Below are 18,487 nucleotides of genomic sequence, written 5' to 3' on the forward strand. Positions count from 1 at the left end.
TTGGATTTTACATTCCTGGATAACTGGGATAACGGGAGGGAAAATATTTAAAAACTTCATTTACCTTAAAATAAATTAAAACGAATGCAAGGAGAATAAACATATAAAGCTTGTCAGAAAAAGATGAATCTGGAAAATACTTACATCAGCATCTGTCATAAGTCAGCTGTACTTGATTCCAATTTTTTTATTCACTAATTTTGGATCGATTCATTTTTCATGAAGGGGGGTTTAGGATCCATAAAATATCTATTTAATTATAAACAAAGACTGTTGAGTTAAGTTTATATGAAATAAATTCAGATATGTATACTTTTAAAAATAATCTCCAAATTTTTTATTCAAAGTGGTATCAAAAAGGATTGGAAAGATTTATTAATGAATTGCACCCCTTCAATATTTAGAATCACCCGATGAATATGGCGCAGGGAAAGTTTAAGTCGAAAGGAAGTCTTCCGAAAGGAGTTAAAGGGAGACAAAGTCATAGACAGAAAAGCTCAGGACCGAAAAGAGGAGGTTAAGCTTTAAGAATTGGGCAAACATCATTTAGTAAAACTTGATAAACCCTCAATATAAAATAATTTAATAATGGTGTTGCCTATCTTGAGCATTCCTAACCCGACCCTTTTTTTGTTTTGTTTTGCCATGTGCCATGTTTATGTTTTAACTTTTTTTGACAGCTCGAGTTATTGCTCCAAAAAAGACAAAGCAAATAGAGGCGAATAAAATTAAAAAGGTGAGTTTCATTCATTGAAATATGTTCCAAATGCACTAGTTATTCAGATGGTGGCAATGTTTTCGTGAGAGAAGTGGAGGTAGACAGAGATCTCGGCCCAACGACACCTCGGCCCGTCACGCTTGACATCTCGGCCCTGACAGGTCGGCCCAAGATTGTTGACACGTCGGCCCATATAAAAGACACCTCGGCCCAAGCAAAATTTTACGATGGAAAAAAAATTAACAGATTAACACAGCATTTGAAATGATATTATCATTGGTGTTATTATTCTTTCTGACAATTAAATGATTTTTTAAAAATAAAAAATGGGGGTCTTTGATAGATATAATCGTTTTATTTTTCCAACTTAATTAGATCAGGCTTTCATTTACATCTATTTCTTGTGGAAAATGTAAATTTTTCCTGCAGTATCACGGTTGCGTGCGTTAATCTTGTATTAGCAAGTAAAAAAAATGCTTTGATACAAGTAGCCTGGGAAAAAATGGACTCGAACGAGTTATAAGCGAAGATAATATATTTATGAAGGGAAATGTTTTTCTTAGGAAATTATTCAATTACTGTCTCCCAATTAGGTCTGCTCGTAATTACCGTAACCCCCTGTTGTCACCAATATAACAAGCACTTGACCCCCCAAAGGATGCGCTGCGGTATTTTGTTTGTTTATCAATTAGCACTTACTTAATAGCATTAAATTGTCTTCTCATTCCTTGAATATCGTCAATGTGCACGTGGAAGATCTTATTTTTTTTTTTTATAAATCTTGATAGTTTATTCATGTACTTTTTTCAATCAACATTTTAATTCAAGTCCCAAAATTGGAAATATATACATGTATTTCATAGTTTAATTTTGCTTGGGCCGAGGTGTCTTATGCATGGGCCGACCTGTCTTAAATCTTGGGCCGACCCATCTGAGCCGAGATGTCATTGGGCCGAAATGTCAATGGGCCGAGGTGTCGTTGGGCCGAGGTGTCTGACATTCGAAGTGGACATGCAGTCATCAGGTCTGGTACAATCACTAGATTTAGCTACGTGGCTTGAATTACTTACATAACTTTATTTACCTACTTGAAGTAGCTTTATTTAGCTACTAAATCAAACTTATTTCTTAAATTAGCATTTTTCTCAGAAAGTGCAGAAAATTGCACTTTGATGCAGTGATAACTCATCTGAAAACAATTCATGAAAAAATCACTCCTGGAGATGTCTTTTTCTGCGCAATTGCAATCAAAGTTCTAAAAGTTTTGGGGCTATATACAACAGTTAATTTGTGACCTAACAGTTACTTCTTGAGTGAAATAACAAAGAAAACCAGTTTTGGTTAACATGAGCACAATGTGAACATGTTGAAGTAGTCATACTTATCCACGCCTCATCGCACACATGGTGATGTTCAGTTACTCAAACAATGGAAATACATATTTTCCTTAAAAGTGTTCAAACGCAGCAATGCTAAAACTATCTCTGCTTTAGATTGCTTTTTAAATAGTACCTAGAATAAATATTAGTAGACAGTGATTTACTTGCGACTTTTTTTTCTTTTTAAGATAAAAAGCAAAATTGTGAAAAGTTGCCTTGAAATAGCTAAATAAAGCTACCTGAGGTAGGTAAATAAAGCTACCGTAGGTAATTTTAGCTATGTAGCTAAATGTATTGATTGTACTGGACCTGGTCATAGCCTACATCCATATGGATAAAGACTTTGCCCGTTCACTTCTTTCAAGAGAATAACAATACATGTATTTATCACCCATGTAGCATGACAGACGCATAGGAATCACTATGTATGTTGTGCATTTGTACAGCCAACAGAACTCGTGCCAATGTTCACTAAATATAAGTTAATTAAATCACAGGAGTCGGCAGTTTTATCCCTAAAACAATGTGAACACTAACCAGTGAGCTTCGCGAGAGTAGCGAGCACTGGGCTTGCGAAGCTCACTGGTTAGTGTTTACATTGTTTTAGGGATAATTATAAAACTGCCGACTTCTGTGAATAAACCCTATATTATTAATAATCACTCATTATAAAAATGCAGAGCTTCTCTGATCACCTGGTGTCCATTTTTATAGTCTTCATAAAAGGTGAATGTTGAATTAGTTGACATATTTCATATGTCAAGTAAAGCTATACAATTATTTTTTTAAAACGTTTTTTATTAAAATTGCTTTTTCTGGTTAATCAAACAGATTTGAACCAAAAAACAAAAAAAATTCCACCCAGCTATAATTTGAATGGATAGGTTGGGTTACAGGAAGTAAAAATAATTTTTTATAGGCTTCACTTAAGCAAACACCAGAAATGGGGCGCAATAGATTTGAAGTTTATTTTCTGCAAGGGATTAAAATTTATTCTGGATGTTAATTAAGGTAACTATTAATTTACTTGAGTTGCTGTCTGTTATGAGTTAGAGTAATTCATGTATCATATTTTTAGCTCACCTGAGCTGAAAGCTAATTGAGCTTCTCTGATCACCTGGTGTCCGGTGGCCGTCCGTCTGTCTATCTGTCCATCTATAAACTTCACATTTTCAACTTCTTCTTGAGAACCAATGGGCCAGTGTTAACCAGAATTGGTACAAAGCATCCCTGGGTGGAGGCAATTCTAATTTTTTAAAATGAAGGGCCAATCCCTCTTCCAAGGGGAGATAATCAAGAAAAGGCAAAAATGGGTTGGGGTCCTCAAAAAATCTTGTTCTCAAGAGCCACTGGACCAGAAAAGCTGAAATATATGTGGAAACTTCCTGATGTAGTGTATATTCTAAATTGTTCAAATCATGGCCCCCGAAGGTTAGATGGAGCCACAACAGTGAATCAAACTTTTTCATTGAAATATATATACAGGAAAATTCTTTAAAAATCATCCTCTCAAAAACCACTGTGCCAGAAAAGCAGAAACTTATGTGGAAACTTCCTGAGATAGTGTAGATTCTATATTGTTCAAATCATGGCCCCTGGGGTAGGGTGGGGCCATATAAAGAATCAAAGTTTTACATTGAAATATATAGGAAAAATGTTTTAAAATCTTCTTCTTAAAAACCACTAGACAAGGAAAGCTGAAACTTATGCGAAAACTTCCTGAGGTAGTGTAGTTATTAAAGTAATCAAATCATGGCCCCCGGGGATAGGGTGGGGCCACAAAAGGGAATCAAAGTTTTACATTAGAATATAAAGGAAAAATGTTTAAAAATCTTCTTCTCAAGAACCATTGGACCAGTAAAGCTGAAACTTATATGGAAGCTTCCTGAGGAATAAATGTATGCTTGGGAAATTTTTTTACACAGAACAGCAGAGCCAAAGTTACTCAGATGAGCATTGTGGCCCATGGACCTCTTGTTCATGTTTACTGCTGATTTAATATCCCTGTTGCAGAATAAATAACTTGGCAAACATTTCAAGATTAGATCTCCATAAGATTTGAGCTTAATTTAGTGCAACAGATTCAAATTTATTCTTGATGTTGAGGTAATTAAACACGAGTGATCAACACACATATGTAAACTTAAGTTTACTACTTTTGATCCAGACCTTATTGAATACCGCGTGGTATCCACTCGTTAGAATCTTCAGTAATTTCAACCTCAAGGTGTTGGTCTCCAGCTTTAATTTTGTTTTGTAACACACTATGTATATATACATTCTAAGGTAGTGTAGATTCAAGTTTGTTCAAATCATGACCCCCCGTGGGTAGGGTGGGGCTACAATGGATGATTAAAGTTTAACGTAGGAATACATAGGAAAATTCTTTAAAACTCTTCTTTTCAAGAACAGCAAAGCCATGATTGGTCATATTTTAATGGAAGCATCCTCAGGTAGTGTAAATTCAAGTTTGTTCAACTCATGACCCCCAGGGGTAGGGTAGGACCACAATGGAGGATCAAAGTTTTACATAGGAATATATAGGAAAAAAATCTTTCTCTCAAGAAAAGGAAAGCCATGTTTAGTCTACTTGATTAGAATCTTCCGTAATTTCAACCTCAAGGTGTTGGTCTCCAGCTTTAATTTTGTTTTGTAACACACATATGTATATTATATACATTCTGAGGTAGTGTAGATTCAAGTTTGTTCAAATCATGACCCCCCTTGGGTAGGGTGGGGCCACAATGGGCGATCAAAGTTTTTCATAGGAATATATAGGAAAAAACTTTAAAAATCTTCTTCTCAAGAACAGCAAAGCCATGATTAGTTATTTTGATATGGAAGCATACTCAAGTAATGTAGATTCAAGTTTGTTCAAATGATGACCCCCAGGGGTAGGGTGGGGCCACAATGGAGGATCAAATTTTTACAAACAAATATTTAGAAAAAAAATCTTCTACACAAGAACAGCAAAGCCATTTGTTATATTGATATGGAAGCATCATCAGGTAGTTTAAAATTCAAGTCCCCCTAAACTTTTCAATACTGAATTGATTTTTGCTTTTTTTCCCAGCCAATGAGCTCAGGTGAGCGATGTGGCCCATGGGCCTCTTGTTCTTGTTTACACCTGGCAGGGATAACAGTGTGTGAATTACTTAAGTAAATAATGTAGGTATTATCTGTGAATAAATGTTAGTTATTGGCAGAATAATTCAATATACATACATGCATGTAATTATGTCATTGATAATGTGCTACCACATGATAGTGTGTGTGCAGAATATACAAATTCATGATAAAAATAGAAAATCAAGTGAGCAAGGAAATCCTATATCTCAAAATTTGTGGAAATGTAATACTGGCCCCATCTTGTCTAGAGTTTATGAATGATCACTTCAGACTGGTGAAAATTCATTGTATCAATGTAACTTCTTAAGTACTTAAAATGTACAGAGTCCTCTGATATAATATCTCTTAATGAGTTGGTGGTATGCAATATGGATTGTCACCAAGTATGGAATAATGTTGCTTCTGGTGTTTTAAATGAATGTGAATTCCTTTGAATTGCAGGGGTTGGAGAGATCTATTAAAACCAGTATAGAACATGAAGCAGCAATGAAAGCACAGTCTGTAGAACCCAAACAGTTCAAACTTGTCAAACCTACTGCATCTACTGCCAGCACCTCAGAAAAAGGAAGCAATGTAAAAAAGAAATAAAAAGGAAATATATGACTGTTTTGTTGATTTGTCTACTGTATATGAACATGTATTTCGTTACTAAGTTTACTTTAAATTATTATAATATGACAATGACATGAGACAAGACTAAGCTTGCTTAGTGCATGCACATTTAAGATGAAAAATTCTGGTCATGCACGTGAATAAATTCAAACTTCCTATTGCAATGACCATTTTCCTGGGAAGATAGCCATTAAAGTGTTTTTTTTTTTGGTTGATGTTGTGTGTTGTCATTGGGACTAGGTGGCAGTAAATACAGTTTACTTACTATCCCCTCGCAATGTAGTAGCGGAGGGGATATAGTCATGGGTGCTTGGTTTTGGGATGATGTATTTTGTGTATTCAGTGGCGTATATTCCATATAGGCAAAAAGGCTGTAGCCTACACATCATTTTGTCAGGGATAAAAATTTAGTTGAAGAAATGGGAAGGGGAGTTGATAATAAATGTATTCTGTGTATTCAGTGGCGTATATTCCATATAGGCAAAAAGGCTGTAGCCTACACATCATTTTGTCAGGGATAAAAATTTAGTTGAAGAAATGGGAAAGGGGAGTTGATAATAAATCTTGCCTATTAATATTATTTTGTTGCAAATCCCCCCCCCCCCTCCCTAAAAAAAATTCTTAGCAATCCGCACTTTTATACCTATCCCATGTAAATGTTTTCAGTTTTGCTTTTTTAAGCCGAAATTCAAGTGTTATATTAAGTCTTATCAGACAATTTCAAAACCATTGACAGCAACAGGATCAGTGCAGGAAGTGAAATTGATAACTGGAAATATTTTTGGTTAGTAGGAAGTTAAACGTATTGAACGTATTTCGATTTTTCAGAGGGAAGTTTCCATATTTTTTAAGCAGAGTAAAAATAGTTAAAAGTTCTCAGTTTTGTTAAGTGGTCTTCATATCATGATATTGCCTACCCACGCTGCGCCTCAGATTAAATCTGTGACTTCACACTAGCCTACACATCGGAATATACGCCACTGGTATTATGTGTTTTTCTAGGTGTGTCTGAAAACACGCATTAAAATTTAAAAAAAATCGTTGAAATTAGTACGTTTTAAAAGTATATTACTGTATATAAAAAGAGTGAAGGTACGACAGTTGCCATCTTGGATTTCAAGGGGTGCATCATCTGAGTGTGTTAGCGCCATGGCATTGCAACTCCACCTCTGAATATTTAACTTTAATTTCTCTTTTGGTGCTATTAGTTCCAGTTTTAAGATTTGATGAGCTTTTACGTATACGTAACAACTTATTGAACCTAACGCACAAAAATAGTAACCCCCTCGCCCCCCCCCCCCCCCCCCAAAGAACTCGTTTAGAAGTCAAGAGGAACTATCCTTCCAGACTTTCCCATCACCTTTCTTTCCAGAAACCTGGTGACAGTCCATAAGAAGCTTTGGAAGAAAATCTGGTTTATTTTAAAACGTGATTTTTTTTTACACGGTTGTAATATCATATATCACAGGCACTTGTTTCTGTAATAAATTTTTGACCCTAGTATAATAAGTTATTATTATACTATGGGTCAAAAATTTATTACAGAAACAAGTGCCTGTGTCATATATTTACCAATATGCTTTTAACAGTTGAAAAAATATCACAAGTCACATACGTATCATATTGTTTTATGGTTATAAAATTAAAAGTGTTGTTCAACAGAATAAGTTTCATTTTAAGCATATCAAGAAAATAACACCCTGAAAGGAAGAGTTCTTAACTCAAAGATAAGGTTTATCGACCCTCTGATAAGAGAGATAACTCTCCCTGGGATAATTTTATAAAATTATGATGTTTAAAGCTCATTTCTGTCAAATTTTGCCCCGCGGTGCTAATGTATATTTATAATATTCTTTTTGATTAAAAAGTAGATTTCTTTAGGAATTAAAATAATTGGAGCGATATTTTATATACGAGTGTACAGAGGGATGAATTTAAGTATGTTAAATTCGTCGTGTACATGTAGAATCAACTTATCCAAATCATAACGCTTTGCCGCAGGACTACATGTAGTAAGATTAAGGGTTTAAAGATTCATAGTTGGAAAAGACGGATAAACTTTCTATGTTTTTTTTTTTTTCAAACGCGACACTGTAGCCAATAAAATGAATTGGAGAACATGCATACTTAAGTTATTTTTTTTCTATAATTAATACTGATGACTCCAAAATGTACATGTATAACCATCGTTTCGTCTCTCTCTCTCTCTTGGAGTATTAACTGACTCAAGACAACCCTATATTTCCCACATTCATCTAATAGGCATCAATGAAAGCGACGAAAGATATATGGAGGCATGCAAAACAGAAGGAAACTTTTTTAAGATGGGAGAGAAAGCACATGCATTTAATTTTCATACATAGTCTTTCCAAAGATGAACATGTGGAAATTGTTATTCAAGTTAATTTCTTTTTTGCACGGATGATTAAAAGAAATGAGTGCGGGACCCTAGGTCCTTCCATCATGGCTGTTTAGGTTCATTTAGAAATTCAATATCGATTACCAATGGACCGGATGAATAATTTAGGAGGAGCCCCGTAGCCTAGTGGGAAACCGCGGACAAGCACGCGGCATTGGAGTTAAAGAAAGACTTTGTAATTAATTTATACTATGTTGGCTTCATCTGTTAATTTCCTCCAGGAAGTGCATAACTCTTTGCAAGTCAGATACAATATTGCTAGAGTGAAGTTTCAACCTTCATTTTTGATGCTGTGGTATGGAATTATCTCTTTTGGTAAAAGAAGTGCATTTACATGTTATTTTAAAAAAATCTAGCATACAGGTGCGAAAGAGAATTACAAAACCATCTGAAAATTTATGTACACTCATATTATATTTTTTAAAAAAACATAAGCTATACATTGTAGAAAACCAATTATTGACAAATGTTTATATAAGTAGAAGCTTATACTAGTTTTAAAATATATTATGTTCTACACATTCAATAGATCTATATGTCTGTTGACTCTTGACTTCAGTCTTCAGAATTTGGCAGGATGAAGCTTTCTTGGAAATTACGCCGTCGCCGACTTGAATTGATGCTGGAATTTAAAGGTAGGTGTTTCCTGTGGAGTAAAGATGTTTGAATTTAGTTACAATATTATAATACTGGCTATTGCTACTCACAATTAACTAAATTTTCACTTAGAAATAAAATAACCAAGCATAATGTTGGAAAATTGTTGAATAATATAATAGTAAGAACACATTTAAGAGCTTATGTTTTTTCTCGACAAACTACATAGTTTTATATTTTCCATTTTGATTACAATAACACCTTTTTTTTTCTTTTTTCCTACTTCCTTGTTTCTCTTGTGTGTGTTTTGTTTTAATTCTTAACTAACGGGATTGATATGTTTGTTGTTCTGTCAAACAGAATTCCCTATTTGCAAGATCCATGAATACACAGGAAGTGTGTATCTAAGCTAGTTATTTCTGTGGAGTGAAGATATTCTATTCTAAAATAGAACAGAATTAATAGTTTTTTTTCCTTGACATATTGCTTGTATGCTATCTTTTCTTAGTTTTTGCTTTGCTTTGATTTCTTTAATTGTCCTTTTTTTTTCTTTTTTTGTCTTCCCTCTTTTTTTTTTGCAAAATATCCAAGTTTGTTTAAGTTCCATATTTAAGCTATTCACTGTCACTATAGCCTAGCGCTTCGTAGTCGGGAGGCCCGGGCTCGATTCTCGTTCGCCGCGCCGTGTCAAACCTAGGACGTAAGCATAGCTAGTGGCTATTCCTTCGCCAAAAGCCTGGCATAAGAAGTGAAAGTCACGGGTCTATCGAATGAAACCTTAAAAAACGAGGTCCCTATCATGGTAGGCGGTGGCACGATAAAGAACCCTCTCTGCTCAATGCCCTGAGTGCCGAGTATAGGTTTAAAATTGAAGGGCAAACGTTGACGTTTCTATAAGAGTGAAAAATTCTCGAATGGGACGTTTAACAACATACAATCAATTAATCATTCATTCAAATGAAATTAATTGAAAAAAAGTAAATTCATTACCAATAAAGATGACTTTGCAATTGATTTTTACCTGGAACACAGGTATATACAGATGAAGACGCTGAAAAAACATGCCATTGCTGACAGACCGGTGGTAATGAGCCATTTAGCGTCCAGGAAATCTATTATAATTTGTCGTGAAAACTTTAATATTAAACAAATGTTGATATATGCATTGTATTGATGAATAATAGATACATGTATTTCGGGCATGAAGTTTTTGGTTTGGGTCTGTCCGTCTCTGTCTGGCCGTATGTTTAATTTTAAACAAATTAACCTTTGCCATAACCTATGAACGGTTGGTGCTAATTAAGGCTTTTTAGGTCACCTGAGTCACTAAGGTGACCTATTGCTATCTGTTTTTGTCCGTCATCGTCCGTCAGTCGTAAACTTTGGAACATTTTCAGCTTTATGTCTTGAACCGCTGAACCAATTTCAAAAAAAAAGGCATATAGTATCAGTTGGTAAAGGGGTACAAAATTGTGAATTTTAGGGTCCCTGTCCTCCTCTTCCCAAGGGTGGGGCTAAAACCATTAAAAATAGCACTTTTTTAAAATATCTTCTACATTACTCCTGGACATCAAGCAGTCAAACTGTTGGCATGATTGTAATAAGCACTGAGCCCTCTACCAAACTTGTGAAATTCATGGCCCTAGGATTAGGGGTTCTGGAGTAAGGGCGGGCCTCTAACGATCATATAGTGAAAATGAATAAATTCTTTAAAAATCTTCTCTCCCTCTGTATATAAAGCAGTTAAACTAGATGCATGGTTATGATGAGCAAGGGTGCACCTTCCAGAATTGTGAAATTTGTGGCTCAAGGGTCAGGGGTTCTAGTGTTAAGGCGGGGCTCTAATGATGATATAGTGAAAATGCATAAATTCTTTAAGAATCTTCTTCTCTTCCTCTGTATATTTAGAAGTCGAGATAAACAAGAACCTCATGACCTTGGAGTTTAACCTACATTTGAAAAACTGTAACCAAACTTTAACCTTGGCCATAATTTTTAATGGTTAATGTTAGGGCTTTCAAATTCAGGATTTCATATTATGCTGTGTACACCTTGTAACAAGACCTTTCTTTGTGTACCAACATTTTTGACCTCTTGACTTGGCCTTGGAATTTTACCTACTTTTGAAAGACTTAATCATGGCGATAAGCTGCATACGGGGGCATCAGTGTTTCACAAACACATCTTGTATTTTAATTTTCAAAGAATAAAAAAACATAGATCTAAGTATCAACGCCCAGTAACATACATGTATGCAGAATGGGAACATCTAAGGACAGGGAAAAATAAGATTTTTATGCAAGGATTGGAACTCGGTTTCATAATCCCCAGGACAAGAATTCTATAGACATTTCTAAATTTTTGATGAAGTAATTAAATATAGAGACAAATAAAGTCTTACACTAGGGAGTTAACATTATTTAACATTAATCATGTGGTCTAGATCTGACCAAAATCAAAAATCTAATAGTCGCTTTACTAAATATATCAAGACTATTTTATATAAAATTCCGAAAATATAATGAATAAAGCAGAAATTTTTGCGAGGATTCAATTTTGGCATTTGAGATCGCTAAAATTAAATTCGCTTACAATTTGTTCCCACATCTTAGGTAACTGTAACCTTCCAAGGCATTACAAAATCGCTAAATTTACTTCTTGCTAAAATTAAACACAGACCTTTTAGGCAAAATCCCTAAATATGTGTCTCGCTAAAAATTCCACTTACACGGTATACCTCTAAAATCCACCCTACAACGGAGTATGAAAATTTCACCTAAGAAACCGCTTTTAGAAGAATGTTGTACGTACTGGAACTTGTCAACCCAGCCTCCTTTGAATTGCTTGGAGAGATGAAGATGGCTTCCGCGTCATCGCCCACACCAGACCGCTTGTAGACGAGGGTTGTAACAATTGGGGTGGAATTGGAATCTAAAATAGATTTAAACTACATGTTTACAAGCTAAACTTTGGAAATACAAAAAGAAAAAAATCATCAAAGTGTCATGTTGTAAATTGAGAATTTACATTTGGCAGTAAATGCAAAAGTTGTCATGATGTAATTTTGGGGAAACATATGCAAATAATTAATGTGTACAATCAATTTATAATACAACTGAAGATTTCAATTTATTTAATTTTATTTTTGATCTAAGGGCAAGCTTAATCAATTATTATACTTGAATTATCTTCCTTTGTTCTGTAATGTGGCATGTCCTTCCTTCCCTTCTCCCCCCCCCCCCCCCCAACACACACAGCACACACACACACACAAAATGCTCAAATTAAAATACAAAAAAAAATAAATAAATAAAAATATAAGGTTTTAAATCATGCAGTCTTTTCCTTGAACATATGTTATTGATAATCTTTTGTTAAATATTAATAATTTGTGTATTATTTAAATACAACTTTTGAGGTAGCTTGCACAAATAGATAGTCAAAAGCCACTTAATACCCTTTGTCTACTCTATAAGCAAGGAGGTTTATGCATTAAAAATCGAAGTTCTTTCCCGTCAACTCAGTGTAATCCAACAGACAACAGCATATAATAACATGTAAACGTCCAGGAAAAACATAGTACATACACGTAGGAGCGTTTCCAACAAAAATACTTTGATAATCTTAATTTGGTATTTTAGGTATGAGCATACTGACGTAGAGGTAGACTTACGTCTCTGACACAGAACTTTGTGTTTATCAGCGCAATTCTGATAATTTATTATGAATCCAGTCGAGGTTCTTGTGGCCAGTCGACACTGCTTCAGTATGCCTACAACATGTACAAGTATGAATGAATGATTCAAACTAAAATATAATAGTAGATGTGTTTTGGAAAATCGCGTATTATGTGAATTCTCATTGATGTATATTCTCTAAAACATAATCATAATGAAAGAATGAGATCTACTGTATACTTTTGGTTTATCTTATGGAATAAAATCTCAGACACATTTACCTTGACAAAATATAGTTGCGACACCACAGCTGAATATGCAAATGTGCCGTAAGTCAGACAAAATTATCATAATTCTTTCTGTAAACCTCTATCCCCTCTTAAATTTGTTTTTGAATGGGTATACAAAGAGCAATTTAAAATTAACAGTAATAAAATATACTGTAGTATGTGTAATTCTGTGTTAACATGCATGAAACATTAAAATCCCTGTTTTCATTTCATTTCATGAAAAAATCTCCTGTTTTCATTTCATTTCGAGATAAATGATAGAAATTTGTTTTTTGTATTTCTTATCTACGCCCCTGTAAGAAAACGTATTGACAGACCAAAGAAACTAATACCATCTATGTCTGCCCGATTTATTTTCAGCGGTTCGCCGCTGACATATTCTGTTAAACGGTGGAGCATTGATTGGTCATGGACACTGGTAAAATTGTAGGTATCCCCTTTGCTGCAGTCAAACTGTGCTGTTCGATTACCATCTGAAAAAAATGCATAAACTAGAATATGAAATTCAGAAATTTTCATATCATTCGAGGTTTCACAAGAGGCATAAGAGGACAAACCGTATAATACTGTATAAAGGGACCCCCTCCTCCGCTTTATTTTCGCCCCTTTCACCCTTGTTGCAAGTGGGCAAATTGTAAACAGGGTGAATTCGAGGAAGTCAGCTTTAACTCTTAACACAACTGTGTTTATGCGAATCTAAAATGGGGCAAAATTGTTTGTAAGTATTAAAGGGTAAAATAACACGGGGCGAAAATACCCCTGTATACAGTAGCAGAGTTTATTTAACTCCGTTTTCCTGCGTGTCCCATTCTATCTAGAGCTACTATGAATTAATGTTTAAAAGAACCGTAGAGGGGTAGTCATTGTCAAGTAACAATTAATTAGCAAGTAAATTATTTTATTCAACTTACCTTTGATGCATATAGATTTCAACTTTTCAGATGTGACGAGATGTTGTATAGTCAAGTATTCACAAGAATTGGCTTAAATATAGATCAAAACCCTCACATATAAATCTTTCAAAGAAAGTCACTGAATTGCAAATAAGTCGTAGACTTGACCTACATTACAAGTTATAACTAAATTGCAGTAACTCACATTAATATTATCGCTTTATTTCTATAAAATGAACACACTGTACGCTGAACAAAGCTTTATTTCATCACTTTGTTTATTCGAGAGGAAAGGGGAGAGGGTATCGTATTTTACTGCAAATATAGACTTAATTGCGGAGTGCTTTTTTTAGGACCGTCGCTTAATTTACGCATTTGAAATTTTAAAAAAATGGCTTTAAGGTCAAGATCTAGTAAACGAAAGGTGCCTACAGATTTCTCAAATTTGAGAAATAAATTCCTCTAATGGTGCTTTATAACTTTAGCTTGGTCAAATAAGGTGTTTCGGGGCATAATTTGTAGATGAACAAGACGAAAAATCATATTTCAAATTGTCATTTTCAGTGAAAAATTAAGAAAATCAGTCATGAATATGGGAGTTTTTTTTCCATATCAGACAAAGAAATGCATCCAGATTGCCTACAGTCTCTCAGAAAACGATAATTTGTATGTTCTTGGCCTCTTCTTTAAAATAATATCAAATTGAATATAGGTATCGGGATTACTTTTCACATGATTTCAAATTGAGTTCCGTGAAAGTACTTTATTTTCTACAAAATTCTACTACAGCTGTAAACTACGGGAGAAAGAAAGTTGTAATTGATTATGACGTCATAATGGATCTAGCACCAAAAAGTAAGTCTAAAGTCATTTACTAGATCTTGACCTTAAGGTCAAGATCTAGTAAATGAGTTTAGACTGTCTTTTTGGTGCTAGATCCATTATGACGTCATAATTGATTTAAACTTAATTTTTCCCGTACTTTACGGCTATTATAGTATTACGTAGAAAATAAAACATTTTCATGGAATTCAGTTTGAAATCATGTCAAAATTAACCCCGATACCTATATTCAAATTAATATTTTAAAGAAGAGGTCAAGAAGATATGAAAAACTGTTTTCTGAGAGACTCTAGGCAATATTGATACATTTTCTTTTTCTGAGGAGGAAAAAACTCCCATATTTATACCTGATTTCCTTCATTTTTCATTGAAAATAACAGTTTAAAGTATCATTTTTCGTTGAGTTTACCTAAAAATTATGCCCCGATACACCTACTTTCGCCAAGCTATATTTGTAAAGGATCATTGAAAGAACTTGTTTCTCAGATTTCAGAAATCTGAAGGCACCTTTCATTTAATAGATCTTGACCTTAATACTCGGGATATTTGAACAATTATGAGTTCATAACGCTTAAGCTCTTTAAATGTTTGCCCCTTCGACAAATGATAGACGAGAAAGTACAACCTTTCCGAAACCACTAACTTTGCTATAAATTTGGCACGATCATATAAGAATATCACTTCGCTGACATTTATTTACTTATGCTCATATTATAGTCATATGCATGGAAAAGTCCTTTAAAGAACTCTTTTATGTTAAAGGAGGAAACGTATATATATATTAAGTGCTAAAAACATTCTAAAAATACAAGATGCCATATTTAAGTTAAGAAGAATTTAATTTTATGTAGACAGGTGTTCAGCGTCACATCCTTTAATTTGATCACGTTACTTACAGGTATTGTTGTAAGAATCTTCAAATAAAACAAACCAATTTTCCGTCCGGACCTGTTTAATATAGTGCTAGCTTATACTCGATGTGGATTTGTCATCCTATGACTAATAGGTAATATATGCACCTAAAATTGTATTTACACCATCGTTGGATTTCAAAAGAATTCGTATACAGTTACGCGGTTTATAAAGCGTAAACTGCCCCAACCCAGTTTATACCGTATAAAATGGGTAGCTGTCAAATTCATTCCTTATAATTTAATTTTCATTCATTTGGTGTAAGAAAAAATGATTGTCCTTAAAAGATGACTTCAATTTGTACAAAATTTGAATGTAACGTCAGGCGGATCGATACGTTTTTGACGCAAGTCATTGTGACGTAGGCAACGTATTTTATACAATATAAAGTAAATTTTTTATCCAATCAAATACAGCGTTACAATCAGAATTAAATTATAAGATTATAACTTGTTGCCTTCTTTAGAAATACAAAATTATACCATTGCAACCAAGATGAAATCGGAACCCGTCCAACCAGACACTTTCGTGATTGTTGAGGGTTCTCAACACCTGTATTTGTTGAGGATTTGCCGATAAATTCACCGCCATGTGAATGGTGCCGTTACCAGGATTAAACAAACTAGGACAGGCCTTGTCTGCAGCATACCATGACATTATATTATCTGAGATGAAATGCTGAGTGTATGAGAGGATGCCGTTATTCTGAAATCCTAATTCAAAGAAAAGTATACCGTTGTATTTTGTAAATTATTTGAGATATTATACCGGGCATATATATATATCGTACTTATAATAGCAAACAAGTAGGCTTTGAATTATTTGATTAAAACTTGGATTTTTATTTAATATTTTTGTTTTTGTTTAATCGTTTGTTTTCGCAAATGCATGTATTTGTGAATAATTCAATTTGAAACTTCTTTTAATTATGAAATATAATGATTTAATTTTCAAAGACGATTTCTTTTTCTTACTTAGGTTTTTTTCCCCACAGAGGGTAACAGTTTTGATACACATCTACTAGTTTAATGTAGTTTAATTACACTGCTTGCAATTATACTTGATGTACAAAAATCTCAGATAAAAAGATTTATATTTTAGTATGATAATATAACTTAAATCTGTAAAAAAGTTTTACTATGAAAGAAAATGATTATGATTAAACTTGTATAGGGGTGATTTTTCCCAAGCACCAATGGATGCATTCAGATCCTGACTTTAGTAGATACATATCGCAATTCTGGATGAACTCCAAAGTATACACATCCGAGCCAAGTTTAAGTACAAAATTCCCACTACATGTATGTACTTTCACATAGGTCTATTGTCACACATATTAAGTACAAGTTTCCGCTCATGCATATAAAGATATTATTATAGCTAAATATATTTTGACAGAAATGCTGGTCATTTGATTTATAAACTTTCCACTAATAATACTAAAACACTATAAAATTTTAAACACTATAAAATATTACTCGTTAAAAGAAGACTTGCTATTTGCAATGATTTTTTTTCTTAATGCAAAATTTTTTTCTCATGAAAAAGATATCCCCGTTTTAAATTTGTAGTTTTTGTTTTTGGAACACCCTAACCGATTTAACGTTAGCATAAACCATATTTTATTTTGATACAACCTCATTATTAGTGTAGAGTGTAGAATATTGTCATATAAGGAATTAGAAACAACTGATATAAAATAAGACTTTTTTTTCAAAGTAATTTACCAAATATTTATACGTAAGATGATATCTGAATGATTTTATAAAAAGAGTTTGGATCTTGCTATGAAAAGTCTTTAGAATTATATGTCAAGTATATTTTTAGTATCTATACACATAGCTTAATTAAAAATCAAAACAAAAAAAAGGGGGGTGGATACGCATCTTTTTGCGTTATGGTGCATTTTACTATGACCTTTTTGTACTGTAATTGCGATTTGCACATACATCACTTTTTAGATCTAGAAGTTTTTTCCTCCAATATCTTTCATCCAAATAAATATTTTCGGACCAAACAGGGTCTTATTCTTTCTTGAATAGACACATCAAAAATTGTAAAAAAGAAAAAGTTTCAAATTACTTCACATTATCATTTATTTGACCTTTATGCACTCACAAAATGTCATTTTTCTCTAATTAAAAATTCATTTTACCAGTTGTGTTAAAGTTTTAAGCTTTTACTGAATTTAAGCAGAATGGTAAAAGTTTTCTAATATAAAAGTTTTTTTTAAAGAAAATCAAAAGTGGGGTCTATGATGTAATTTTTTAGATATCGTTAAAATATCGTTATAAAATATCTAATATAAGAATGGTTATTGATAGGTTGTAGGGGAAAAAAATCCAATCATTTACAATAGAGTATTATTATTATTTCAATTTTTGTATGTACTCATAAACTTACCAGTTAAAGCAAATAAGCAGAATATGATAGTGTTCATTTTTGAAATATATCCATGTACATTAGACTGAATATTATTCCAGATGTACATTTTTTATGCACTGAAGATGATGAATAAATTATTGAACAGGAAGGAACTGACCCAAGTGTACCATTTATATTTGCAAAATTAGAATTTTTGGAGACTGATCAAGGAAGAAAATACATGCAATGACAGTGTATGTTTCTGATATACAAGCCGAATATCTAAATTGACTAATACACTGTATCTAAATTGATTGAAAAAAAAATGTCATCATTTGTCACATCTGGAGCACAGGTACTTGTGGACAGGACCCCCCCCCCCCCCCTTCCAATATGCCCCACAGGTCAAAAAATATTTTTATGTATTTTTTTCATAAATTATTCTTCTAGTGCACATTTACAATGTATTCCATAAGAAAAATCCAAAAAATAACGCAGAATTAACGTTTTACTAAAAAATCATACCCGCGGTATTATAAAATAGATACCTCGGGTATGATTTTTTAGTAAAACGTTAATTCTGCGTTATTTTTTGGATTTTTCTTATGGAATACATTGTAAATGTGTACTAGAAGAATAATTTATGAAAAAAAT

The 18,487-nt window shown here is 33.4% G+C and overlaps 2 protein-coding genes across 2 annotated transcripts; one reads left to right on the top strand and one right to left on the bottom strand.

Annotated features, from left to right (window-relative positions):
- The first annotated feature begins 418 nt into the window (after positions 1–418).
- Positions 419–6,046, top strand: LOC133206187 (leydig cell tumor 10 kDa protein homolog). The gene is made up of 3 exons (XM_061342122.1): positions 419–516; positions 681–736; positions 5,668–6,046. Exons 1-3 carry the CDS (start codon positions 420–422, stop codon positions 5,812–5,814), a joined length of 300 nt encoding a protein of 99 aa, XP_061198106.1. The 5' UTR covers position 419; the 3' UTR covers positions 5,815–6,046.
- Positions 6,047–8,812: 2,766 nt separating this feature from the next.
- On the bottom strand, positions 8,813–17,941 carry LOC133204759 (uncharacterized). Its single transcript, XM_061340502.1, has 8 exons — positions 17,873–17,941; positions 15,952–16,182; positions 13,733–13,804; positions 13,154–13,294; positions 12,528–12,626; positions 11,666–11,785; positions 9,876–9,966; positions 8,813–8,903 (listed from the first exon to the last, which is right to left on the bottom strand). The coding sequence occupies exons 1-8, from the start codon at positions 17,907–17,909 to the stop codon at positions 8,813–8,815; spliced, it is 882 nt and encodes a 293-aa protein (XP_061196486.1). The 5' UTR covers positions 17,910–17,941.
- Between the last annotated feature and the right edge of the window lie 546 nt (positions 17,942–18,487).

This window comes from Saccostrea echinata, unplaced genomic scaffold (genome assembly GCF_033153115.1).
Source record: "Saccostrea echinata isolate AGI-Se365-2 ecotype Australia unplaced genomic scaffold, CSIRO_AGI_Sech_v1 ptg000054l, whole genome shotgun sequence".
Taxonomy (NCBI): Eukaryota; Metazoa; Mollusca; class Bivalvia; order Ostreida; family Ostreidae; genus Saccostrea; species Saccostrea echinata.